Source organism: Antrostomus carolinensis, unplaced genomic scaffold, assembly GCF_000700745.2.
Source record: "Antrostomus carolinensis isolate BGI_N321 unplaced genomic scaffold, ASM70074v2 scaffold35500, whole genome shotgun sequence".
Taxonomy (NCBI): domain Eukaryota; kingdom Metazoa; phylum Chordata; class Aves; order Caprimulgiformes; family Caprimulgidae; genus Antrostomus; species Antrostomus carolinensis.
In genome coordinates, this window is record NW_010291200.1 from 21012 (window position 1) to 48739 (window position 27728).

Consider the following 27728-nt stretch of genomic DNA (forward strand, 5'->3'; position numbering starts at 1 on the left):
TGCATAAGGAGAAATTTTAATACTTCAGATTATATTATCTGATCAATTAAATATGTTGCTGATACAATTGATTATTACTATAGGAGACTAGCTCTTCAGTAGACACTACTGATGAGCTGTATGGTGAGTCTTACATTTGTGATGTAATGATACCAGCAAGAACTAAACTTAGAACAAACCTTGATAGCAGGCTGCTGGTGTATTTTCATGGCTACTGTAAATAAATATGAAATATAACATGTAGGATAATATTGCAGTATTGCTTAATATAGTTCATGCTAGTCTGCAGTGGCCATGGAAAGCATAATTACCATTCTATTAGCAAACAGAATTGGCAGTGGTGTTTTTAATGTGGGTGTAAACAGGACCTAGTTTGCAGAAGTTATTGTGCCATTATTATGCTTATGCCTTTTATGTATCTTACATTACAGGTACTAGTTAAACAACTGGATAATATCCTGACTGCCATTCATGATGTACTCAATGAAAGGTAAGCTGGAAAAACTAAGCAGTTTGAAGGCTTTAAAGATGAAAAATGATGACAGCATTAAGGTTTGGATTTCAGTATAGAAATAGAATGGAGGGGGGAAAGGTTGAAAGAAATTAATTCACTGATTTTGCAGGGGTGTGCAAGTGCAGTAACAGAACGGAACTGAGGAGAGTTAAGACTCTCTTAGGCATATCAACAATACTGTTAGACTGCGTAGAGTACACTTCACACAGAGAATTTGGATGCACAAGTGTGGCTTTTATGTTGTAGGTAATACGAAGGCTGTCTCAGCTCTGTTCAGTCCCCTGGGTGTAGTAGTGCACTGCTGTGGTTATCTAGCTTGAAAATTGAACTCAAGTTTTTCACAATTCATCCAATTCATTTGCATTCAACTAAGAGCATATGTAGAGGGAGCTCAGGTGTGTGGGGGCTTTGGGTAATAACACTGAACTGAACACCAAAAAGTCAGCTGTGTGTTAAGAATTTTCTTGCTTGGATAGCATGTTGCAAGAATGGCCTATTTATTACATACTTTTAATAAAGTTGATTTATTCCTTAGAAATAGTATTTAATTTCATTTTTCAGATTATTAGTTTTTATTTTAGCTTCATCACTGCTGCCATTAAGTAGGAGAGAAGCAGCTTTATTCATGCATATATTTTTCTGCTTCAGAAAATGTTTTAATTTGTTCATGGTTTTTTTCTGCTCTCATGTCTGGAGATTCCACATTTCTTTTTTTTTCTCCCCAAAATACAGTAGCAAATTGCTTCAGGAACTGAGACAGGAAGGAGCTTGCTGTCTTGGCCTTCTTTGTGCTTCTTTAAGCTATGAGGCTGAGAAGATCTTTAAATGGATTTTTAGCAAATTCAGCTCATCCACAAAAGATGAAGTTAAACTTCTTTATTTGTGTGCAACCTACAAAGCACTAGAGACTGTAGGAGAAAAGAAAGCTTTTTCATCTTTAATGCAGGTAAGACTGAAACAGGATTATTAATTATTTTTCCAGTGCAATATTTGATATAAGGAAATATAATTACAACTAGGAGGGAACTTTCTGACTGAATGGGATCCTTTAATTCTTATTACATCAGAAAGGAATGTCAAGTCTTGTAGGATGATATATATTTTTATGCACCTTTGTAGTACAAATTGCAAATCCAAGAGGAAGAATCTTGTTGAGACCAAAAAGAGAGCTGAAGTGGAATGGTACACAAAACCCAACCTGTTGATTGCTTTGTGCTACCTCCTATTTTCAATTTCTAACTTGAATTGTGATTAGATCTCTGAAGGAGTAGGATGTGTGCAGACAAATCTGGTCCCCTGGTTCAAGTTTTAGGGTCTGTTATTTTGGATGTAAAACAACTGGTCCAGGTCTGTGCTCGAATTTAATACTTTACAGAGCCAAAAAGCTTCATCAGGAGAAAAAGGAACTTAAAACAACTAGTTGTTCTGGGGCTAAAGAATTAAAGAAAACAGTGTCCCCTGGGTCTGCCATATTTAAAGCAAATACCCACTCGAATCGATTATTTCCATGCAGTATATGCAATACTTTTAACATTTTTTCCTTCCTCCAGAAGGAGTATTGAGATGTTTTTGATGTTTGAATCAAAGTAGCTTGCTAGAAAGTGTCCAACAATGAATAAATCTGTGTGTCTAATATCGTAACTTCTTCATGTTGTTTGAATGAAGTGAAATGCCTAGTGGCTTTGCTTTACTTTTTAGCTTGTAATGACCAGCCTGCAGTCCATTCTAGAAAATGTGGATACACCAGAGTTACTGTGCAAATGTGTCAAGTGCATCCTTTTGGTGTCCCGATGCTACCCACACATTTTCAGCACCAATTTTAGGGTAAGCTTACTTTGTCCTCTCTTTTTTCTTTCTCGCATAGAGATCTTGGTGCAGCAAACTGGGCAGTTAACCTTTTTTCAAAATTGCTTTCCAGGACACAGTGGACATACTGGTTGGGTGGCATATAGATCACACTCAGAAACCTTCGTTGACGCAGCAGGTGTCTGGTAAGTTTGGCCAGAGTCACTAATGTAGTCCATGCTGGCTTGCTGATGGTATGGGCACACTTACACAAGTCTGGTCCTGCTGACATGGATGTTGACATAAAACCAAAATGTTTTCTGTTTCTGGCTATATTCCAGACTTTGTTCCTAATTTTTTAGTAAATTTGCATTTGCCATCTTATACTATATCTGGGAAAATGGGATGCTTTATTCAGGCTACATTTAAACATCAATTGTTTTATGTAACTTTTAAACAATTTTTAATAACTTTGTAGATCTTGATACATTCCCTGTGAAATAATGTTTTCTCCTGTATAATTCTAGAAAATCTTTATGGTAAAGATACAGTACTGGCATTTAAGAAATTGTGGAACTTCTTCCTATAGCTATAGCAGTTGTCTTGGAGTTATTCACAGCAAGCCTGTTATGTTTCCCGTGTTGTAGTCTTAGATTCTGTCCTTAATGTTTGAGTGCTCTGAGGCAGGACTGAACCTTAAAATGAATTTGTCAAAGAACAAAAGAGGGAAATACAATTTGTATTTATTTTAGAAACAACATGTGTTAACATTTTCATACAGAAGACCCTATCTTACCTTAGCAACTTTTACCTCAGCAATAAGCAACTAAAATTTAATTTCTGTATGTTACCTTGTTCCCCTGTTTTAATTGCCCTGGTATTTTTATACAGGATGGCTGCAGAGCTTGGAGCCCTTTTGGGTGGCTGATCTTACTTTTTCTACCACGCTCTTGGGTCAGTTTTTAGAAGATATGGAAGCTTATGCTGAGGTAAACAAGACTTTATGGAATATACCAGAGTTAACTGTTGTGGATTTCTTAATAAATCCACAGCTGTGATTCTTACAGATGTATTAATTTGTAGCAAATAAAATTATATGGTTTTCCTGGTGAGAAGAGGATCAAATTGCAGAGGTTTGAGGTTTTTTTAATAAAGTAAGAGATTATATTGTGCAGGAAATAACGCAGCAGGAACTCGTAAAAAATAAAATATATTTAACATATTTTTTTTACTTTATAACCTTTGCTCAGTTAACAGGGCGTAGAGTTTATCTGACACTGTCATTAAAGGAAGAGTTTTGTTTTTTGGGGGAGGGTGTTGTCTTTTTCTTAAGGTATATGTGCTCATTTGTATATATGCTTTTAACTAGCTTATACTGTGTTATATATGTTGACATGCAGATCCTATAGAAGAAGTTGTACTTCCAGCATAATCTGTTTCACTCAAAGTAGAATAAATAATTTGATTTTATTAGTGTACTTACATGTGCACCAAGGCTTCTGATGGTACAGCTTTAAGAGTTAGGATTCACAGACCTCTTTGGCAGCGTCGAGCCCACAGAAACCTGCGCTGCTGTGACTGTAGGCACACGGTTGGAAGTGATTAATCAGTGCAGTAAGTCGCTGCTTATCAGCTTGTCTGCTGAACTTGGACAACGTGCGTATCCTTAGTCACGGAAGAGTTTTAAGATAGCATGCGTTAACTTAAGTCACGGAGGAGGTGGTTCCAGCTAGTGTGTTTTTATCTCGCAGTGGGGTAGACCAGGGCTATATCTATACTAATGAGATCAGCACTTCTGGGAATGTTCCCAGGCACTGATGCCAGCTGGCATAAAGTAGCCTGCTAGTAAACTCATGGTCTCTAGATCAAGGTAGCTGCATGTAAACAGTGTGATGGTAATGGTCATTCGAACATTCTGAATTCAGTTTGTGGGCAGGAATTGTTTGGGAGAGTGGTAAAAGTGTGCAGACAACTGTCGTAACAGTGCAGCAATATGGGTGATCATGTTCCAGGGACCAGGAATATCATAAGCCTCTGTGTTAATTTACAAGGTGCAGTCTGAGTACTCTGTTTCAGTGGCTGAACTAACAAGCAGCACCTCACTGCTGCTCTGTGACTTGCTTGTGCCTGTATCCCATCTTTGTATGTATATGATACACTTATCCAATATCTCTAACTTATCTATAATGTGTCTGGAAAATGGATGAAGTATTTTCAAGCTCATATTTTGATCTTTTATGCATGTATTATAACTGTTAATGATGTGTACTGATAGATACAACTTCTGTGCTGTAGGACCTCAGCCATGTGGCTTCTGGGGAATCAGTAGATGAAGATATTCCTCCTCCTTCAGTATCACTGCCTAAACTGGCTGCACTTCTTCGGGTTTTCAGTACTGTGGTGAGGAGTATTGGGGAACGCTTCAGCCCAATTAGAGGACCACCAATTACAGAAGCTTATGTAACTGATGTAAGAATTTAAGTTTTTCTTTTTGCTTTTCTTTGTTACTGACATGATTTATCACAATAAAGTGATGCTATCCACTGTTGAGTTTATTTAGGTTTTGTGAAGTTTACATGAATATGTATATGCTCAGCTTTGAGCAAATGTATTTTCTTGAAGAAATATGCTATAAGAATTTTATTAAATATTAAGGTATAGATTGTGATAGTGGCACATAGGAGTCATCTATAGCAGAAACTAACTTTTTTAAGGTATTTTAACTTCATGCACCTAAGTTTATGCTTTTGTTATCTGTCTTTGTAACCATAATGTTGCCATTTACTGATTGCTATGATGCTATAAGAACTGAATTCAAATGATGAGATTGATTTTTATAAGATGTAGGGGTTTTTATCCATACTGAAATTGTCTCTATCAAATCTGATAGCAAAGTCCTCTTGTTCTAAAGTGTAGTACAGGGTGGTGTAAACTCAGAATAAATATTGTATAATATGCTAAGTAGGTGCTATACTTCTCTAACAGGAACTGTAGAGACTGTGAATGATTTTTTTTTTTTTTTAATTAAAGAAAATATAAGATAAATACCTGCATTCATAATCATGTTGTTGCTGCATAAGCTGCATAACTGGAATCTATGCCCTTGCAGAGTTCTGTGAGGGACACAACTTCTTGGAAAATAAGTGTATGGATTTCCCAGTTAAAGCCAAGATGCTTATGTAACTTGTGTCTTAATCTGCAGAGGTTTCTTGCGACAAAAGCTCAAGAAAAGAAAACTAGTTTGTCATTTATAAGAAGAGTTCTGTTGACACCAACCGGAACTGAACAGAATTCTCAATAATGGATTTAGATTTTTCTATGTCTTTGCAGGTCTTAGTTTAACTGAGAAGGAAAACAGGCAATTGAAGGTTTATTTTTTCTTGTCAGAAGTGTAATGCCATGATGTGCATTATTCAGAATATTCTATTGACAGAATTTACTAAGATGCAGAGTAGGTGATAGGACAGGATATCAAATGGATGTGAATATAATTAAATAGCATGTAGTCCTTGTCTCTTTTTAATGGTATTCAAGTGTGTTTTTAATTTTCCAGGTTTTGTACAGAGTAATGAGATGTGTAACTGCAGCAAACCAAGTATTCTTTTCTGAAGCTGTACTTACAGCTGCCAATGAGTGTGTTGGTGTTTTACTTGGAAGCCTAGATCCAAGTATGACCATCCACTGTGACATGGTCATCACGTACGGATTAGATCAGATGGAAAGTTGTCAGACTTGTGGCACTGATTATATCATTTCGGTCCTGAATCTGTTGACACTGGTTGGTACATATTTTTATTATTGCGGTTTTACATTGGAGAATATTATTTTCTGAGCAACCTTGCTTTTTTATGTGTGTGTATTAGATAAATATTTAAAACTTCTCTCTCCCTGATCACAAGCAAGGAATTCCTCATCTTAATGCTTGTATTCTTTTCTGTAAAGCTTATGCTGATAGCTTGTCTATTCATTTGGCTTGTTGATAAAGTGGCATTTGGTTTTAGCCTGAGTGTTCATGTTTTGTTCTGGTGGTTGGTTTTTTTATTTATTTTTTTTTTCCCCTCCTCCCTGTCTGGCTGGACTGTTGGACAGTGCTATTCTCTGGCCTCTGTTAAGGGAAACTGTTTTTTTTTCTAGATACAGTGTATGCAAGCTAAAAAAACAGTATTTTAATTAATCTTTAATAATCTATTCTAACAAAAATTAATTCAGGCAGTTAAAAATATTTATCATCTTGGTTTTTATCCCCAGATTGTTGAACAAATAAATACAAAACTACCATCATCATTTGTAGAGAAATTATTTATACCAGAGTCTAAACTACTTGTTCTTCGTTATAATAAGGAGAAAGAGGTAAGAGTAAGTGACTTCTAGAAGTGTATTATGACAGTCTTCATGAATTTCCTAGAAAATATTTATTAAGCTGTAAAACTTCATTGGTCTTAAATATATATATTTTTTTTTTATTTTACTGTGTACCTATGAAACTTCTGAAAGGACAGATGTAGCTAGTCCTTGGTTTTGGCATTTAGATTTGATAAGGAATTGGTAAGTTGACCATCATACCAGATAGAGAAGTCATTAGTTGATGTAGCTTTCATGCTCGTGTGTTACGTGGGTGATCCAGAAAGTAATTAATATATGCTGTAAGTAGTACTTAATTACAGAAAACTGAAGATAGGTATGTGTATCAGACTAGGCTAATCACAGATAAAAAAAGCATAATTTTAAGTTCTATATTGATGATTGATGTATTTTATTATTTCATACTCATCAATTATTACTGTAATTACCTTATGTTCTCCAGGTTATTGCAGCAGCCCTTGCTGTGTACCAAGCTGTGTTGAGCCTGAAGAACATTCCTGTTTTGGAGACGGCCTACAGGTTGATTTTAGGAGAAATGACCTGTGCTCTAAATAGTCTTCTGTATAGTTTACATCTTCCTGAGGCCTGTTCTGAAATCCAGCATGACTCTTTCAAGAAGCGTATACTCAATGTGGATAATGCAAAGTTTGTTGTTATATTTGATCTCAGTGCTCTGAGTACTATTGGAAATGCTAAAAACTCATTAATTGGGGTGAGTAAAAGCGTTACAGGTGAAGTTTGTGCAATAAGTGAAAAAACACTTTTTTACTTAAAATATACCACTATGTATTTTGACAGTAGTGCATATATGTATAAATAAAATGATCATATTTGTTTCCTAACTTATATTCTAGAAAAACTTACAGTATTAAAAATTAGGGGGAGCGGAATGGGTGGATTGTAGCTCTAGTTGGTGCATAATGAAGATCAGTTTCTGGGGTAGAGCTTCTTACCAGGATTATTCATGGATTGATTCCAAGATCACCATAGTAATTATTTTCAAAAATCAAGACAGATAAGAGCAGCTTTAGTCTGTCCTCTAGTAGTATATGAGCCATGTGAAAACACTTGTTCCACATCTTTCCAAATAAAAACATAAAACTGCTTTTAATAAGTTGTTTAAAAAGGGGAAAGAAAATAGTTATAATTAAGGTAATAAAATTAATTATTTTCCTTCGGAAGAAGCAAAACACAATAATTAAAGGTGTGGAAACTACACTTAAAAATCCTATTTATTATGTTTCTTTGCTTATCTTGCAATTGTTTTACAGATGTGGGCCCTTTCGCCGACTGTGTTTGCACTACTGAGTAAAAATCTGATGATTGTTCATGGTGACATAGCAGTTCATTTTCCTCCTGTGCAGTATGCAGTACTCTACACATTATATTCACACTGTTCCAGGTATGAAGATTAGTAATTCATCAGTATTTTAAGAGCACTAGGATGGACTAATCAGAATAGAGTATGTTGTGGAGGGATGAATTTAAATAGGCTATTACAGTTAAGCTTTTGCCCAAACCTCCCTCTCAGTTCTTACTTTCATTAATTGCAGGGAGTCTGTATCTCAGCCAAGAAAGCATATCCTGGTTTAGAATTTGGCGTTTTATTCAAAGGCAGATTAGAAGTCTTGTGTTTGAATAGAGAGAACTGAGGGAGAACTCAACTGAAAGTAAATATGGAAAGATTATTTACTATTTTGCTTACTGAGAGATCTAGGAGAGGTAATGAAATGTAAACAACAGATACAAACACATTTTGGACCTTATTACTGCCAAATGTTGTCAAAGTAAGGGAATGTACTAATTTAATGTTACCCTTTTCATTTCTTGGTTTTGGTGATTTTTAATTAGGCATTTGATACCAGCCACAGTTTAAACCAGGTTACTGAGCTACCTGGACTGATGTAAAATTGTAGCTGTGTTCTTTTAGGCCAGTGATCAAAATACTTGGGTCTTGACATAATGTGGTTACTGTGTGGGTGTACGTTAACTTTTGCTGCTGGATTTTTTGGTTGATTTTGTTTGTCTTGGGGGTTTTTTCTTCTTGTTTTCCCCTCTTTCTTTATACTTAAGGAAGTATCCTTAATCTTGGGGTGGTTTTATATTTTATGTTTTTCCTTGCATTTTCAGGCATGACCATTTCATATCCAGTAGCCTCAGTTCTTCCTCTCCCTCTCTGTTTGACGGAGCAGTTATAAGTACTGTAACCACAGCAACAAAAAAACATTTCTCAATCATACTAAACCTTTTGGGGCTGCTGCTTAAGAAGGATAACCTTTGTCAAGATACCAGGTAACTAACATTTTCTTATTAATCAGGAGACTTTTTTTTTTTCCAAGTAGAATGCCTTAATTAAGAAACCAGAGTAACTTTAATCTGTAAAACTTGGGGTAAATTTAAATAGTCAAGTATTTGGGGTTTTTTTGAAACGTTAGTAATGCAATACTTGTGGAAAAAGTAACTACTCATTTATGTGCATGAAAACTAGAAAAATTGAAACCATTGTAACATCTATACAGTAAAAGCAGAGCTATCAAACTTTACTGAAGAAAGTTTTTGCTCACTGAAGGTACCCTTTTACAATAATTACAATTCTGTATTACCAAAATTCTGTGAAAGCTGAGGACGCTTTTAATGTTACAAAACCTCTTAAAAAATGAATTATGGTATAATACTCATCTGTACTGTCAGGTAGTTTAAATAATACTGAAAGATATCTGTCTGTAACTGTATAGAGTGACTAATACTTTTGTTTTTTGTAGGAAACTACTTGTCACATGGGCTTTGGAAGTGGCTGTTCTGATGAAAAAATCAGAAACATATGCACCATTATTTTCTCTCCCATCTTTTCATAAGTTTTGTAAAGGACTTTTAGCAAACAGTAAGATATCACATATTTTTACTTATTTCTGTCTTTTATGTGGCATAAGTGAGTACATAAATGACCTTATCATTTCCTACTGATAATTGTAACTGTCCTTGTTGTTCCGTTTACTTTTAGGGATGCTTCTGGTTTCATTTCTTAATGTAATGTATTGCTTTGGATTTCAAAACCTGGAAACAGAAATATGGGAACAAATGTTAATACTAGCATAATACTAGAGCAGTAACTTCCCATGGCCAGGAGTTACTAACTTTACCTTAGATTTTTTTTTTCTTATTGAAATATATTGTGTATAATGCCAACGTATGGAGACTATATAAGGATTAATCTGTCAGCTGTCAGAAAAGACCCCTAAGTAACATGTAGCACGAGTGACTTTTTGTTACTAAGCATTTACTTGTTGTAGTAAAACCAGTCAACAAAATCAAAAGAAAAATATTGCTTAAAGCCTGTGTCTTCTTCTACCAGCTACGCTGTAAAAATGTCTTTAAATGTTCTACTTACAAACAGGGTAATGCATGAGTTACCTAATTCTAGGAAGAATAACTGTTATTTTTCTTTCAACTCCTTAATTCAGCCCTTCTGGAAGATGTGAACATTTGTCTTCAAGCGTGTTGTAGCCTCCATGCCCTGTCTTCCTCCCTCCCAGATGACCTTTTACAAAGGTACTTGCACAGAATGCTGTGTATTATTTGAATTATGCCATTAATGGAAAGGTTATCACCTTTTTTTCCCTTTTTGGTAATGCAGATGTGTTGATGTTTGTCGTGTTCAACTCGTACATAGCAGTGCTCGTGTAAGACAAACTTTTGGAAAACTTCTGAAGTCAATTCCTTTAGATGTTGTGTTGAGGTAAGTTCAGATTAACTTCAATATAGAGAATGGTTTAATTTCTTCTTTACCGTTTATCTGAAAAATAATGCCAGTTGAATGTTACCGTGTTATCTTAATTTAAAAACAAAAAGCCTGAAATGTCTTGCCATCTACCCTACTTTGTGACAGGTTTAAGAACAGTAGGTAGTACACAAAGTAATTAACAAATTTGATAAACTGTGTGGCACTTATTGAAGCAACAATGAATACTTGCAAGGTCCATGTTATCCAGAGCTTCAGCAGTATTTTGTCCTGCAATTTGTCTGAAAGACTTGAAGTCTTAAAGCACTTTCTCTTAATACCAAAGCATCTACTTATTTGCAGTCATTACATATATATATATATATATATATATGTGTGTGTGTTTAACTTTTTTTTGTTTATTCAAGTATGTTATAGCATGAGTTTCCTCTTCCTGCAGTAACCGTACCCACACAGAAATACAAGAAATTTCTTTGGCTATACGAAGCCATATGAGCAAAGCTCCAAGTAATACATTCCACCCACAGGATTTCTCTGATGTCCTTAGTTTTATTTTGTATGGAAACTCTCACCGAACTGGGTAAGATCTTCTTTTAAAACTGAAATCCATGGATGTTGAATTTAAACAATTCCAAACTATGTTTAGTTTAAAATTTGGAATTATCTTTACAAATGATGTCGCTTTACATTTTTTTTTCATTTCTCTTTAAATATTTATAAATATCTTCAAATACACACCTCTTTGCATGTTTGCCTGTGTACATTGTTGCTTGGAAATAATCCTATGAGACATTTGTTTGAGAGCAATAGGGAGCTGAAGAGTGTGCCGTGCAAAATTACTACCGCATGAACTTGTGTTAACGTACTGATGTTTTCTTTCAGGAAAGATAATTGGTTAGAAAGATTATTCTATAGCTGTCAAAGACTAGATAAGAGAGATCAACCAACCATCCCTCGTAATTTGTTGAAGACTGATGCTGTTCTTTGGCAATGGGCTGTTTGGGAAGCAGCTCAGTTTACTGTTCTTTCGAAGTTACGAACTCCTCTGGGGAGAGCCCAAGATACATTTCAAACAATTGAAGGTAATGTGAAAAATATGGTTTATTTTCATGGTATTTTTCTTGTAAAATTGTGCAGCTAAGAACTTCGTGTCCAAAGCAAGAAGCACAATAGATTTATTTTTCAGTAATTATAGATTTTTAGCATGTCTGACTAACACAACAAGAAATGCAATAGCAGAAGAGTGGCTGCATAATTACTAGTAACTTTTGAGAGATTTTTACCTTAGCATTGACCCTTAATGCATTTAAATAAAATACTGTCTGGTAACTTTTTTTCCCCATGTTTTGGTAAAATCTGCAGGTATTATTAGGAGTCTTGCAGCCCATACGTTAAATCCTGACCAAGATGTTAGCCAGTGGACTACTGCAGACAATGATGAAGGACACGGTAGCAACCAGCTTAGGCTTGTTCTCCTTCTACAATATCTGGAGAACTTGGAAAAATTGATGTACAATGCTTATGAAGGATGTGCCAATGCTCTTACTTCTCCACCCAAGGTTTGTCTGTCTTACAGTGCTGATGTTACTTGAAACACTCTGTTGAATGAACAGTGTTTTCAGGGTTGTTCAAGTCTTAACCAGAGAACTTCAGAAGAACTTTTCAAACAGTTCGAGACTCTTAATTTTTCTGGATTTGACTTTGGCTTATTCCTAGAGAACATGTGAAAACAGGCTTTATTTCTGGAGTACCTGCTTGTATAGTGGTACAAACCAAACAAGTCTGTAGTACCTCTAATTTGTAGCAGTCACTTATTTGTAGATTGTTAGCAGTCCTGTTGCACAATTATTTGAGGCTTTAAATTGTTTTTTGAGGAATATAATATTTATAAACAATGTACCCTTTTATGTAGTTCTAGCTGCAAAACATTCTTCACTGTTGAAATGAGCTGTTTAATTATGAGGCTTTGACATAAAAGTAATATATAATTTATAGTCAGTTCATGTCAAGATTTTTAGCTTGCCAGTATGCCTGGGCAATTGTGTGCTATGCATGATTTCAGACCATCTGCATTAATAAAACTAAAGATGCAGAATTTTACCTGTTTCTTCATCTCTCAATTGAAAACTCAACTGTAGAAAACAAACCTGTCCTGACTTTGATTGTTATAAATATTAAGTACTTAATGTAACTATTTTGATTCATACAGAAGAATGGTATTGTAAAACTTATCTTTTCTGTCTTTGAAGGTTATCAGGACATTCTTTTATACTAATCGTCAGACGTGCCAAGATTGGCTAACGCGGATTAGGCTTTCCATCATGAGAGTTGGCTTGCTGGCTGGCCAGCCTGCTGTGACTGTCAGGCACGGTTTTGATTTACTCACAGAAATGAAAACTAATAATAGTATCTCTCAGGTACTCTCTTTTCAAACTCTGCAGACTATTGCAAAAATATTTCCGTGATATTCTAAAAGAGCTAAGATAAGGCAATCAATAGTTATTAAACTAACTGGTCTGTAAAAGATTGTGTTATTTTAAGCCACGTTTTAAACTCATACTTCTGTATTGACAGACTTTTTTGGTAAATTGATACTGTAGGTTGGAGATTAGGATGTACTGTGTACATGTGGTCAAATACTATACAAAAATGATTGATATAGTTTGTTCAGTTTGGACAATTTATTTTTAACTGGAAGGTTCTGCTTAAATCTTATGAAACTTATATTGTATTTATTGTGAGGCCTTCCTGAGCTTGTGGTAGTGTAGTGTCTTTGCTTACCTGTGACAGGTAGGGGGATGTATTGTGGGGTGTCCTTCCTCTATAAGTAACTAGCAGATATGTACAGGGGTGGGGTGAGTGGATAAAGTGGCTAAACCCTCTTAAAAAGGTTGAATAGTTTCTTCAGTACATGACTTGATTTGCTTCAATATTTTAACAGAGGAGATTTGATAGATATTACATCCTGCTTCTTTATGAATTCTCGTATAGGTATAGACCATCACACAGTGATTGCTAACTGTTGACATTCAGGCTGTGGATTCACAGCATATACTCTTCCCTTAGCTTCTCTGCTTTTCCAAAAGCAGTGCAGTGGGTGGATATGCAGAACACTTAACTTGTACATGCATATAATGAAATACTGCTTTACTGTTTCCAGGTATTTAACCAAGTGTATAGCTCTTATTTTATGAGATTTGTCAAAGAAAGCTTTTGGTTTGGTTTGGTTTTAGGGAAATGAATTGGAAGTGACAATTATGATGCTGGTAGAAGCATTATGTGAGCTTCACTGTCCTGAAGCTATTCAGGGAATTGCTGTCTGGTCTTCTGCTGTAGTTGGGAAGAGTCTTGCCTGGATCAATTCTGTAGCTCAACAAGCAGAAGGGCGGTAAGTTTTCTCAGATAACTGGTTGTTACAAACTTGGGCATTTTTTTCCTTCTTAAATGTAGTTCTACTTCTGACTCTTTTAAATTGTGATGTGAATCAAGGCTACTGATCCATGTCAGTTAAAGTCATTGTGTCTTTCAGAGATACCTAATGCATCCAGCGTTTTAAGATATTTTAATTTTTAGTTTTAACTAAATTACCAGGATTTTAATTTCAATGATGTTCCTAAGCTGTTTTTTTTCTTAGCTTTTCGTACACAGCAGTACTATTTTCGTATTGTGTTTAATTTTCCATTGCAAAGTATTATTAATTTAAATATGTTCTTACGAAGTTTCTGACCAACGGCATGATCTGATTACCTGCCACAGTTTGCCAAGAGAGGGACTCCGAGGGAGATGCTTTGCAGTTTTAGTTCAGCTTTGAAAAAGTGGCTTCTACGTCTATTGAAGTAGAATCTTTGGCTGCAGATACAAATAAGTGGGTCAATGATCCAGATAGGGTATGCCTTAATTTTGGTGTTTTCAACTCCTTAAGGGAATGCATAATTTCTTCTGTATGAAATGAAAAAGAAAGAGCTTTCATTATTTACCTGCCATGTAAAAATCCCCAAACAAAACAAAAAAGTGAGGTTTTATATTTATAGCTATCTTTTTCTTGTTTGTAAGATTCCTTAAAATAATATGCAGCTTTGTAATGAGAAGTTTCTCAGAAATGTCAAGTTTAAGGTGTGAATTGTTACCCCAGACTCAGTTTTACCATCTTCTATTAAATTATATATAGTTAATCAGTATTCAGCTTTAACATTCAGGTAAAAAATGTGACCATCATAGAAAATTAATTTATCTCCTTTAGTCTGTACTTGGTTTGAAGTTGGCATTAAAACCTGAATGGAAAAGCTTTTATGCTATGCTATAACTTGGAAATTCAGCCGGTGAACTTGTATTCTATGTTAATCCCTTTCTTTTGCTGAAAGTGGCACATACACTTTTTGAGTGTTGTGATAAAAAAAATCTTTAAAATACAGTCTGTTTACCAAAAAAAGAAAACTGGTTTGGTAAAATGCTGACTAAAATATTAAACCATTTAAGGTTTGAAAAAGCAACTGCGGAATACCAGGAGCACCTGTGCTCCATGACAGGAGTGGATTGCTGCATAACAGGCTTTGACAAAACTGTTCTGAAGTTGGCCAATTCAAACAGTGTGAATAATGCCAGCCCAAAGCATTCCTTGAATGGTCAGTATTTATTGTTTTCTTTTTAAGAGAAATACAATTTTGTAACTGTTTGTACATAAAATTAGAACATTCAGTGATATAGCCGTGGTAATGATAGTGTCGAATTCTTAAATCTGAAAACCTGTTTCTGTCTGCAATTAAACTGAACCACTTAATGCCATTGGACCCAATATTATGTGTAGATATGCAGTACTGAGGTCTGGCTGAATGAAAAACTAAAAATAATAGGTAAAATGTTTTTTAATTTACTAATTAATTCTGAATTATTTTAGATCATTCTAACTTATGGTTTAGTATTTATTACATAATTGTATCATAAATGCAGTAGTTAGAGCTTAACTAATGAGATTTTGTTGCAGTATTGAGTTTCATCTTTGAAAAGGGACCTCCTTTGTTCCTAATTTAGTTCTTCTGTTTTCCTGTTTTGATGCTTCTTTACAGATGTGGACTTAATTTTCCCAAAACCTCCTTTGAAAAGGTTCTCTCTTTTTTTTAAAAAAGTGGAAGAAGAATATTGTAAATGTTGTGTAACTATTTGATTTTTTTATTTTCTTGATAAAAGACATAGAAATTACATTTGAGTAACAAAAGTGCTATTTAAAAATATATAAGCATAAATATATATTTAAGAATATATGCTATTTTTTTTGTTTCACAGGAGAAGCAAGAAAAACTGTTCTGACTAAGCCAAGTGACTCTTCACCTGAAGTTATAAATTACTTGGGTAACAAAGCATGTGAATGTTACATTTCCATTGCTGACTGGTCTGCTGTTCAGGAGTGGCAAAATATGGTCCATGACTTGAAGAAAAGCAATAGTAATACCTCAATCAATCTAAAAGCAGATTTTAACTACATAAAGTAAGGATATAATTAATTTATTCAACAGTACCTTAGAGTTCAGTATCATAGAACTGAAATACTGAAGTTTTTATGGATTTTTAGAAACTGGATGTCATTGAAATAGAGGCATAATAAGAAGAAAGTTGTGTTCTTGGGAGAGGGAAACTTGGCCATGATATTTATTAGCCATACAGATAAGTAAAGAGATAACATAATTTTAAATAGTTACTGGGGCTTTCTGACTGCTGAGGTTTCTTGGTATTCAAGAAAAATGTATTTTCATTGAAATTAAAAGATACCAAATTAGTTCTACTTCTATTGACAAAAGATGCATTATTTCACACAAATTATATTAAAAAATAAAATGCCTTTCAGTGGTACAGTTCTTAAAATATTTTAATTCATTAATCTGATGTAAAAAGTATATTAAGGAGGTGGTCTTGGCTGCTTACATGATTTTTTGTTTTTTGGGGTTTTTTTAACTAATTTAGAATTGTATTTTGTGCATTTATTTCCTAACCCTTGATATTTCTCTGGTCCATTAAAAACCATTTGTGACACTGAAGTAGCCCTTCAAGGTTTAAGGGTCCTTTCTGTTTCATTTGACAACTTGATTACTTTCCATCCCTGTGCTATTGTGGTAAACATCATAAAACCCTTTTGGCTGAAACTTCTTGACTTGAAAATAAAAGCGTAGAAGGAACTTTTGAAATAAAACCTTGCAGGTCTGAAAAGATGACTACTTCTGTCAGAGAAAGGAGCAGTCCTTTTTCTTACCGCACTAACTCTAGAGTGTGGTGCAGCTAATCCATTAGGAGAGTGAGTGCCTGTCATGGATGTGAAAATGTGTCATTTCTGAATGTTCATGCCTTTGTAAACTAAACCCACTGTACTTCTGATAAATATCACAAGTGCTTGCTGTACTGTTGCAGAGGTCTGGTCATTTTGGCTGATTTAAGTTAGTTTTCATCCAGATACTTACTGGAGTAAGATACTATATCATTAGAAAAATCCTGTAAAAATTGTTCCCGAGGATGCACAGCACTTTGACTCTTCTGCTCTTGAGCAGGCTGAGAAAAGGCTCTCTGTAGTAATGAGAATTGAAATAATTCAACAGAAGGGCAGTTTCCACATGCTGAATATTTTTTCTTTTCCAATGTAGATACATAGATAATTCCTTCTTCAGTGGATCATAACAAGAATATTGAACCTTTGAGTCGTCTTTATTCTGAGCCATCAATCCTCTTAACCTTTCAGTGCCTTTTTCTGTGTAGTTCTGTAAAAATCTATAATGCCTGAATTATCTCCTAATGTAGAACAATGGGAGAGGGGAAAAAAAACAAACCCAAAACATTACATTTGCTGCTTCAGGCTGTTAAGCAATATAAGTTTGTATAATGTGTGACCTGTACAATATTCCTGGAATTTCAGTTTCATGTAAACTGAAATGTTAAAACCATGGCCTCATGAAATTCTGCCCCAAAACTTATTTTCTTAGCCTGTGGGGGCAGAGTAGTAGAAAGTTTTGTTGTTTTCTTTGTTTGTTTTTAAACTCTTTCAAAGTCAAACTTTTTCTTCCTGACTATAGTAGAAGAGGATTATTTATAGTGTTATGATAATATGAAAAGGTTCATGACTGGAGAGGTGTTTTCTTTTACTTTGATACCGAGTTTATCCATTTGGGTGCATTACTATTACTTTTTATTGATCTGTGTGAAAACTGTGATTTTTGCTTAGAATGAATCATAAGTGCTCTGTAGGATTTTGAGGTAGGCTTGAATCTTTCTTTTATGATGTACAGCAGCTGGAATGAAGTAAGAAACATGAAAATAAAACTGTAAACATTGAATTGCAGATCTTTGAGCAGCTTTGAGTCTGGACAACTTACTGAATGCACTGAACAACTAGAATTATTACCAGGAGAAAATATCAACCTACTTGCAGGGGGATCCAAAGAAAAAATAGGTATAAATGCATAAGTTAACATTACTTCAAATACAAAAGTAAATATTTCTTCATGTATATGTCTCTGTAAATGACAGATGGAAACTTGTGAGTGCAGTTTGCTGTGTTCAGTGGACTGACCATAAACTTATGAATCAAAACTTCAAAAATTATTGGCAGTGGTCATTCTAAATGTTAATATAAGTGTGTTTTCTGGAGTTAATGTGGTTTTTTTAATAATGAATTTATCATCAATTTCTAATATGCATACGTACATACATATATAGTAAATATATAAAAGGGTTTTTTCCCCAAACTTCCTCGCTCTCAAAAATGCATTCTCAGACAGTGACACTTTATACTTTGGCAGTTCTACTTTGTTTCAATTGTTTAATCTCCATGTAGACATGAAGAAGCTCCTTCCTAATATGCTAAGTCCTGATCCAAGAGAACTTCAAAAAGCAGTTGAAGTACAGCTTTTGAGAAGTTCAGTATGTCTGGCAACAGCTGTAAACCACATAGAACAGGAGCAAAAATGGCAGTCAATATCTGAGTAAGTTGAATTGTGCTATGAATGAAAGAATGTAATACACTGTGAAAAGCTGCTGTTAAACCTAACTTTGTGAAAAGCATACTTTGCTTTGTACTTGCATCTGTGGTAGTTCGCTACCAGTTTTAGCTGTTGTGAGTTATAAGCTTACTGAGGAAAAATAAGATAATGTTTAATTTGGAGATTATGTAGTTCTTTGACGTGATAAAGTAATGCTTCTTGTCAGTTTAATTATAAAGCATCATACTGTAACTTGTGTGTGATATCGCAAGATTTTCTCATCATCTCTTTGAAGTAACTTTGATATCACTGTTTACTCTTGAAGTCTGGCTAACAAAAATGACTGTCCTGATTCTTTTATTTCAGAAACGTTATTAAGTACTTAAAGCAAACATCACGAATCGCTATGGGACCTTTAAGACTTTCTACACTCACTATGTCTCAGTCATTACCAGTGTTGAGCACTCTTCAGTTGTATTGTTCTTCTGCTTTGGAAAACACTGTATCCAACAGGCTGACATCAGAAGTAAGTTTGTGTGTTTAAAACCTAAATTGGAGTAATGTCTTTCTCCATGTCATGTCATGAAGCATTGAATACAGAACATACAGTAATTATTTTGATCATTGTTAAACATGCTGTAAAAAGACCTCATTTAGTTTTCTAACATGCTTTGACCCAAGTTTTTTTAAATTTACATCCCAGCTGGACTTTTCTATGGTTATAAATATATAATCTCTTTCAATTACTTATAGGTTTTTTTTAAAGTTTCATTGGTAGCTGCTTTTTAGAGAAGTGGTGGTGTATTTCTACATTGTAACAGTTATTCCACCAAGACACACGTGTAATTTACTTTAAAAGTAACTTCAAGATATTTATCAAAAACCAGTCACTTCAGCAATTAAAAACTCAATGTCAAACTTCAACCAGCACGAGTGATCTAGTTCAAATTTCTAATCATATCATTAAGAAAACAATTCTGCTTGATTTTGAGCTATTCTTAGTGTTGTCCTCTTGAAATCAAGCATGTCTTCCTAGAGTTGGATAAAACATATTTGCGAGTGGCTAATAATACAAATAAGAATGTTTGCTCTAAAATGGTCTTTGATTTTGGTAAATGAAAATACATTTTGGTGAAAATATCTCTCATGACAACTATGCAACTTCTGTGCCTCTTTCAGGACTGTCTTATACCTCTCTTCAATGATGCTTTGAGGTCATGCAAACAGCATGATGTAAGGCCATGGATGCATGCGCTGAGATACACAGTGTACCAGAATCAATTGATGGAAAAACTTAAAGGTATATAAACTCTCATTTTAGCGTTATGAAAGATAAATGCGGAATTTGAACTTAAATCTTCTGCTGAAAGCAGCAGCTGTGTCTTTTCTATTGCTTAGATGCATTACTTTTTAAAAGCCAAGTTTGGGTTATTTAGGTGTCTTGCTTTACAGCTAGGGGTCTCAATTACTACTGTAATGTAGACAGTGTTAAAAAGAAAAAAATTGTTCTGAAATGCTTAGCAGTTCTATACTCTTCTAATAGCACTTTACCTACTCATCTCTTCATACTTTAAATGCTTTTGAACACTTCAGCACTATCAATAATGAGTCTTTAAAAACAGTCACAGAAGCCATTTAAATGTGCAGTATGGTAAGAGGTAATGGGAGAAAAAGTAGTATTAGGGGATAAGAAGATTTCTTATTTAAGAAGAATGCTTATAGTGAAAAAATTACTTTTGTCCAGCAAATAATCTATGGATGTATTTTTTGTTTGTTTGTTTCAGATGGGGTATATTAATGTTCTAGGCAGAAATTGTCATCTCAGTTTCTGAAGAAGGTGTTAGGAAATACAAGAGAGATGAGCAATTTTTTACTGTTGGCTGTGTATAGAATGCATTGGGCATAAATTATCTGTATACCCAGGTGCAATTGCTTTGTGTGTAATAATTTTGTTTATAATGTCTTGCTTTCTTCATCAGAACCAACGGTCCCAATTAAAAGCCATCTCATGGAGCTGGGCTTAACAGCAGCAAAATTTGCACGGAAGCGAGGAAATATTGCCCTAGCTACACGACTGCTTGCCCAGTGCAGTGAAGTTCAGCTAGGAAAAACCACTACTGCACAAGACTTAGTCCAGCACTTTAAAAAATTGTCTGCCTCTGGTCAAATAGATGAAAAATGGGGCCCTGAACTTGATATTGAGAAAACAAAATTGTTATACACAGCAGGTGAGTGTTTACTAATTATGTTGTAGATACTTGGGCTTCCTGTCCTTATAACCAGGCTAATTCCCCTGACCTTAAAGAAATTGTAGTAGGACAGTATCACTAGGAATTGATTTCATCATATTAACTGTTGTCTCAGTCTGAAAGTGTATTTACAAGTCTTTTCTTCCTTGTCATTTTTAACTTGAAAAGAAAATTTTCCTTGTAAAAATATATTGTTACAAGCTGTATCTGAATATGCAGAATTTCAGAAGTGTGTTGAATGAAGTTAACACTCTGCTGAAGATATGCTTTTCATAATGTGCAGGTCAGTCAACACATGCCATGGAAATGCTGAGTTCTTGTGCCATATCCTTTTGCAAATCTGCCAAAGCTGAATATGCAGTTGCTAAATCTATTCTCACGCTGACTAAATGGATTCAAGCAGAATGGAAAGAGATTTCAGGACAGTTGAAACAAGTGTATAGAGCTCGGCAGCAGCAGAATCACACTGGTCTGTCTACCTTGTCTAAAAACATATATAATTTGATTGATCTCCCAGCTGTTAATACACTGGAAGAAGAATATCCTAGGATTGAAAGTGAATCTACAGGTAGAGGTGGTGTTCTTTTTCATTATTTTTTTTTTTTTTTTTGGTCAAATTAGTTACTGATCATTCTGCTAAAGGATAGCACTGGTTATACTGGTAAAGAGTAAGTGCTCCATCACTCGCATTTATTTTACTAATACAAATATAAACAGTGTGCATTTGTGTGATAGCTAACTATACACAATTAGAAAAAACAAACACCTTAATATTGATACTTTGTATTTCTTTCACTTTTTCTCGTTAAACTGATTGTGACCTGAACAAGAAACTGCAGTGTGTTTATATTGTGAGGTTATCTGATTTTGTCATGCTTCTGTCTACTTTCAGCTCCTGTATTTGTTAGTTTGAATGAGATCTCTTGGATTAAGCAGACAAGATTTATATTTTGAAAGCCCTGATAAGTGTGAAAAGCAGTTACATCAGTTTTTCTCATGATCTTTAATCTACACTTAATTTGAACACTTCTGTTGTTGACACAAAATGTACTCTTAATTCCCAGTTTTCATCAGACTTTTTTCAAATGTCAAGATAAAGTTCTTTCTTTGCTTAAGTGTGGATTTCACAAATACCTTAATTCTGACTCTGCAAGAGAGGAATTATTTTAGAGCTGTTAATGGATTTTTAGTAGTAGGTGCTTTTTGACTTAATGATGAAGAAAATGAATATATACACAAATAAACATACTGCCCTATGTATTTCATAAATCTGCTTTCTGATGCATCTTGCTGCTTTGGAGTTCATGAGTTTCTTGCCTCATTACCATCTTTCTGTGAAAGAGAAACAATTGTAGAGTATAGACAATGGCTGTTAGCAAATGAAAATCAGGTCTTTGTTTTGCAGCCAGTGTCAGAACTGAAAAATAATTACGTTTTGGTAAGCTTGATGCTTTTGGGTATTAACTTGAGCAAAAAAAAAAAAAAAAAAAAAAAGAAAAAATGTACTTGAAATACTTTGCTGTTATTTTGTATATTGATGAAATTAGAAATAGGTTTTACATCATAAAATATACTGCTCTGTTTCTCCCATCACAGTAAATATTGGCGTTGGAGAACCTGACTTCATCTTGGGACAGCTGTATCACTTGTCTTCGGTGCAGGCACCTGAAGTAGCCAAGTCCTGGGCAGCCCTGGCTAGTTGGGCATATAGATGGGGCCGGAAAGTAGTTGATAATGCCAGGTAAATTCATCATAACATTTCAATTTACACAGCACAACTAGTTTTCTTAAGATAAACCTTAGCTTTGTATTTGTGATTATTGGTCTCTGTGGTCAGAAGTTGAATGTGAGCAAAGAATTGTGAATATTCTCTTGATTACTTGACCTCTCTAAAAAGAAGTGAGTTTAATTCTGAGTTAAAGGATGAAGGTTTCTTCCTTCAAGAAGTTTTGTGTATACAATGTTAATGGGTTCAGTAACTCTACAAATACTAATATATTGGGCATCAACAATTCATTAAATGTTACAGTCAGGGAGAAGGTGTTCGTCTGCTGCCCCGGGAAAAATCTGAGGTTCAGAATTTGCTTCCAGACAACATTGCAGAGGAAGATAAAGAGAAGATCTATGGGATTCTTGGACAGGCAGTGTGTCGTCCAGCTGGGATTCAAGTGAGTGTAAATTTGCTTGCTTTAAAAATGTTCAACTTCATTGTAAAACTTACCTTTCCTCTATTTGTGATTCATATTAACACTTGTAAATGTTTTGAAGTTAAAATTCAGATAATGTAAGAGTTCTCTATGAAACTATCTGTTGGCTAAAAGGTAACATGTCTGTTCTGTGTGCTATGCTAATATGATCAAGTAAAGCAATCGCATGAGTTGCCTAGACAAAAACTGGGTTAGGAACTAATACTGCTTGTAGAAATGGTTGGAGGACTTAATCAAATCTATTGTCCCTTTATTTGCATTTAGGATGAAGATATGACTCTACAAATCACTGAAAATGAAGACAATGACGAAGATGATATGGTGGATGTTATATGGCGTCAATTATTAACAAGTTGTCCCTGGCTTTCAGATCTTGATGAAAATGCAACAGAAGGGTTAATTAAAGTGTGGAGGAAAGTTGTAGACAGAATCTTCAGTCTCTATAAGCTGTCCTGCAGTGCATATTTTACTTTCCTCAAACTCAATGCTGGTCAGGTTAGTGTTTGTGCTGATGAGGAAATCCAGTTATAAACTTTTCTATATTGTGATATGAACTATATTCTTAGCTTAGAGGGGTATTTATTTCTTTCAAGGTTCCACTTGATGAAGATGATCCCAGGTTGCACTTAAGAAATACTTCTGAGCAAAGCACTGATGATGTTATTGTGATGGCAACCCTAAGACTGTTACGACTGCTTGTGAAACATGCTGGAGAACTTAGACAATATCTAGAGCATGGGCTAGAAACTACACCTACTGCTCCTTGGAGAGGTAAGTACAAGTAATCTAGTAGTTAAAAATTAATTTTGACATTTTCTCTGAATACAAGCAGAAAGGTATTCATTGCGCTTTCACAAGATTTTTGTTTAGGCATGATGGAAAGAGCCTGGTTTTTACTAAATAATTTCGTTAAAGGCGTTCAAGACTCTGCCATGCATTCTGATCTTAGAATAGAGAAATAGAACAGGTTCTGACCACCTCCCTCCCCTGCATTAAGACGTTGAAAGCAGATGTAGTTTTTGAAGTATATTACATTACCACCTTAAGAAAATGGGGTGGGTTTTTTTTTTTCCTAGCTACAGTTCTAAGTACTGTTCAGAGAAAGTTGGGTAGCTAAAGCCAGATGTCTCAGAACTAGGTGTTTGTTATTAGGCTACTGTTTCTGGTTGCTCTGGGACCTTCCCCACAAAAGATTACTGAGTTAAAGTGTGGAAGGTAGCAGAAGAGGATGCCAACTACTGCAAAATTGTACTTTCTTTTGAAACATCCAGTTATGCTAACTTCAAGAACTCTTAATGTGACCCTCCTTATTTTTGAAAAATTATGTAACAAATAGATACAATATGCAAAACTCAATTCCTGGTGCTTGACTAAAGGATTTGTATATTATGTCTGATGTTGTCTGTATTTGAATAGCAGAAGAAAATAAGCTATTGCCTGTATGTGAAAGGCAGTTCTTTAGAATAAGTTTTTATTGGGAAACTAGACATTTACATTCTCCCAGTGCAAAACCAGCACGCTTTTAAAAATAAAACAAAATTCTGCATCATTTGAAGTGCAGTGAAATGAATTGGCACGTTTTCTTTTCCTGTTTATGAAGGGATTATACCTCAGCTTTTCTCTCGCCTGAATCACCCAGAAGTGTATGTTCGTCAAAGTATTTGCAACTTACTGTGTCGAGTGGCTCAAGATTCTCCTCATCTCATACTGTATCCTGCAATAGTGGGTACGATTTCACTTAGCAGTGAATCCCAGGCTTCAGGTATGTAAGGAAAAATAAATGTTCAAATACTTTAGCTAATATATTTTTATATAGTGGATAAAATGTTACTGAGAGGTTTGTTTGGTTTGTTTTGGTTGGGTTTTTTTTTTTTTTTTTTTCAGTAACTCTGATACTTTCTATCTTAAGAATATTTTCATTATGGGACCTCACTGATACCTTTCATTTGATTTACCAGTTTGGCAAATAAGTTAGTTTTTTCAATTTCATCATCATATACTTTGCCAGTACTTAATATAATTTGGAGACCTGATGCTAATTGAAGTATTAAGTGATGTATCTTTCAAGGCCAGAACAGTGTAGCTAACACTTTAACATATACTTTTAATTTAGGAAACAAGCTGCCTTCTGCCATCCCTACTTTGCTAGGTAATATTCAAGGAGAAGAACTGTTGGGTGGAGAATGTGATGGAGGGAGCCCCCCAGCTTCTCAAGAAAGTAGTAAAGATGACACAAAAGTTGGATTAAATGAAGATCAAGCAATGATGCAAGATTGTTACAGCAAAATTGTGGAGAAACTCTCTGCTGCAAATCCAACAATGGTATTGCAGGTAAGTAATCTAAATGTATGTTAGTTATGCTCTTATTTGAGACATGAAATACGTAATTTTTATGTCTTGTTGGTAGACCTACTGGAAGTTTGGTGAATCTTTGCTGTTAGGCTGTCATCTTTTTTCAATTTGTTAATCTACGAAAATAAGTCTTAATACTATCAATCTTAAAAGTAAGTGAATCTTAACTTATTTTATGCAGGTTCAGATGCTAGTGGCTGAGCTGCGCCGAGTTACAGTTCTTTGGGATGAGCTTTGGTTGGGAGTGTTACTGCAGCAGCACATGTATGTCCTCAGAAGGATTCAACAACTGGAAGATGAAGTCAAGAGAGTCCAAAACAACAACACTTTACGGAAGTATGCCTTTTTTTGAATAATACCAGTGATGATCATAACAGATGTTTGTTGTTGGGGAAGCATACAGTCCAACCTGTCAACAGTGTTGTTACTCCTGAATTCATACAATCCTAGCTGCTTCTTTGTAAGCCAGAGACCTTGTTTCAAGAACATTTTGATGCTGTAGTTAGTACTATAATCAAATGAGAAACAACTCTACCTGTGAATCCATGTTGGGATTTCCTCAGTAATAATGTGTTAGAACCCAATGCATATGAAGTTGTGGCTTATGAGATCCTATAGTTCTTAATTTCTAAGGTTTTTCTTACAAGTCATCTGAAATGAGGACAAGCAAGTTGAAGGGTGTAATCTATTTGGAGTTTTCTGTAGATAGAGATATTTTGAGTAAACACAATGTCTTAATCTGCATTTGATTTTCAGTATTCAACGAGTCATTTTGATTCTTCCTCACCCAAGTCCTCCTGTGAATGGATTTGGAAGAGGAAAGCCATTCAGTGGGCACCTGGCTAAGCTTAAGAATACCTCTTGAATCCTATAGTCAGGTCTGACATGGAATGGGAGAACAGCATGATCTGAATCGCTTTCTTCCCCTTCTTTATGGTGTGCTCAGGAAGTAGTAGTAAAGAGCTCTTTTTATTAAAGGAAATCAGTTGCTTAGAGTGGTTTGAGCTCTGAGCTTCTCCTCAGGTTTTCCACTGGTGAAGAGCCCAGTTCAAACATTTCGAGGTGTTTTTTTTTAAAAAGGGGGGAAAAAAAAAAAAGTGGTTCAGGGGAACATGCAATCAATGTGAAATGAAATAGTCTTCCTTTTAAAACAGTCATCCTTAAAGACCTTATTTTAGAGATGTAATAATTTTTGTGAACTCTTAAATGTCTCATTTGCCATCTTATTTTAATGTTCTGCTTATGAAGTAACTTGGTTGTAAGTAAGGAAATCTTGGTTGTTTCTTTTAATAGAGAGGAGAAAATAGCAATCATGCGTGAAAAGCATACAGCTCTAATGAAGCCCATTGTCTTTGCTTTGGAACATGTACGGAGCATCACTGCAGCTCCTGCAGAAACTCCTCATGAGAAATGGTTTCAGGATAACTATGGAGATGCAATTGAAAATGCACTAGAGAAACTAAAGAATCCTTTGAATCCTGCTAAACCTGGAAGCAGCTGGCTGCCATTTAAAGAGGTATTATATGCACAAACTAAGAGTACAATGTGGAGGCTCTTGACACTCTTACTGCACCATGTTCTTGACCCTCTCCTTAGTATCCTTGTGCTATTCTATTGCCATATCAAAATTTGCAGCCTGAAACTCTGTCTCTCTGCAATCACCACAAGCATGCTGGACACTAAAGCACAGTAATTTACTTCTGTAACATGTCCTACTGACTGTCTGCATTATTGCATTTCTACTGTATGATTTTTTTAATTTTTTTTTATTTTTTTCCCAAATCTTGCTGCTTCTACTGTTTTGGATGCTGTCAGTTTTTGGGGCAGAGGGCTTTTTTTTTTTTTAAATACTGTCTTTCTGAAACTCTGACATTTGAGTTTAGTGGATTTAAATTTTAACAAGTTGGTACTTTGGTACTAGGCAGGGTATATTTGCTACATAAAGGGTGTTTTTTAGTTTTTTTGTAATCTTCATCCTAAACTATAAATGGATTAGTAGGATAGCAAGGATGAAAGGCAGCTTAAGAAAAAGCTCTGTTTTCTGGAAGATTATGACTGTTAAGTCTGGTTTTGTGTGGTTTTTTTTTAATGCTAGATGTTAAGGTGACCCTCAACCTAAAACAAAACCCTAAACAAAAAATTTCTGTGTAATAGGTTATGCTAAGCTTGCAGCAAAGAGCACAGAAACGGACTAGTTACCTTTTACGGCTTGAAGAAATCAGTCCTTGGTTGGCTGCTATGATGAGCACTGAAATAGCACTTCCTGGAGAAGTATCTACCAGAGACACAGTCACAATTCATAGTGTGGGCAACACCATCACAATTCTGCCTACCAAAACCAAACCTAAAAAGCTACTTTTCCTGGGTTCAGATGGGAAGAACTATCCCTACCTGTTCAAAGGTAAGAAATGGCAGTTTTCTCCTATAAGTTACTGTCTCTTGTTACGAATGAGACTGTATTAAAGTTGGGAAAATGTGTGGTTGCAACTTTTGCTTTCTCTGCCTGCGTGAAACTGAGAAAGAGCTGTTTGGAGCATCTGCTCCCTCTCCTTCCCCACCTCA

At 35.0% G+C, this 27728-nt stretch overlaps 1 protein-coding gene across 1 annotated transcript in view; it reads left to right on the top strand.

Moving 5' to 3' along the window:
* The window catches only part of SMG1 (SMG1 nonsense mediated mRNA decay associated PI3K related kinase), a 57727-nt gene that overhangs the window by 12229 nt on the left and 17770 nt on the right, over nucleotides 1-27728 (top strand). The window contains exons 4-39 of the mRNA XM_010175627.2: nucleotides 432-490; nucleotides 1247-1460; nucleotides 2213-2338; nucleotides 2433-2505; nucleotides 3191-3288; nucleotides 4595-4768; nucleotides 5853-6077; nucleotides 6548-6649; nucleotides 7104-7373; nucleotides 7933-8063; nucleotides 8792-8953; nucleotides 9424-9542; nucleotides 10123-10210; nucleotides 10296-10397; nucleotides 10840-10980; nucleotides 11283-11482; nucleotides 11763-11959; nucleotides 12650-12817; nucleotides 13634-13788; nucleotides 14877-15022; nucleotides 15681-15882; nucleotides 17720-17829; nucleotides 18214-18361; nucleotides 18725-18884; nucleotides 19538-19658; nucleotides 20338-20586; nucleotides 20891-21175; nucleotides 22204-22348; nucleotides 22637-22775; nucleotides 23079-23309; nucleotides 23408-23585; nucleotides 24415-24576; nucleotides 24928-25145; nucleotides 25348-25502; nucleotides 26460-26682; nucleotides 27321-27567. Of these exons, the coding sequence (XP_010173929.2) occupies nucleotides 432-490; nucleotides 1247-1460; nucleotides 2213-2338; nucleotides 2433-2505; nucleotides 3191-3288; nucleotides 4595-4768; nucleotides 5853-6077; nucleotides 6548-6649; nucleotides 7104-7373; nucleotides 7933-8063; nucleotides 8792-8953; nucleotides 9424-9542; nucleotides 10123-10210; nucleotides 10296-10397; nucleotides 10840-10980; nucleotides 11283-11482; nucleotides 11763-11959; nucleotides 12650-12817; nucleotides 13634-13788; nucleotides 14877-15022; nucleotides 15681-15882; nucleotides 17720-17829; nucleotides 18214-18361; nucleotides 18725-18884; nucleotides 19538-19658; nucleotides 20338-20586; nucleotides 20891-21175; nucleotides 22204-22348; nucleotides 22637-22775; nucleotides 23079-23309; nucleotides 23408-23585; nucleotides 24415-24576; nucleotides 24928-25145; nucleotides 25348-25502; nucleotides 26460-26682; nucleotides 27321-27567 (5923 nt within the window). The remainder of the gene's footprint in view (nucleotides 1-431; nucleotides 491-1246; nucleotides 1461-2212; nucleotides 2339-2432; nucleotides 2506-3190; nucleotides 3289-4594; nucleotides 4769-5852; nucleotides 6078-6547; nucleotides 6650-7103; nucleotides 7374-7932; nucleotides 8064-8791; nucleotides 8954-9423; nucleotides 9543-10122; nucleotides 10211-10295; nucleotides 10398-10839; nucleotides 10981-11282; nucleotides 11483-11762; nucleotides 11960-12649; nucleotides 12818-13633; nucleotides 13789-14876; nucleotides 15023-15680; nucleotides 15883-17719; nucleotides 17830-18213; nucleotides 18362-18724; nucleotides 18885-19537; nucleotides 19659-20337; nucleotides 20587-20890; nucleotides 21176-22203; nucleotides 22349-22636; nucleotides 22776-23078; nucleotides 23310-23407; nucleotides 23586-24414; nucleotides 24577-24927; nucleotides 25146-25347; nucleotides 25503-26459; nucleotides 26683-27320; nucleotides 27568-27728) is intronic.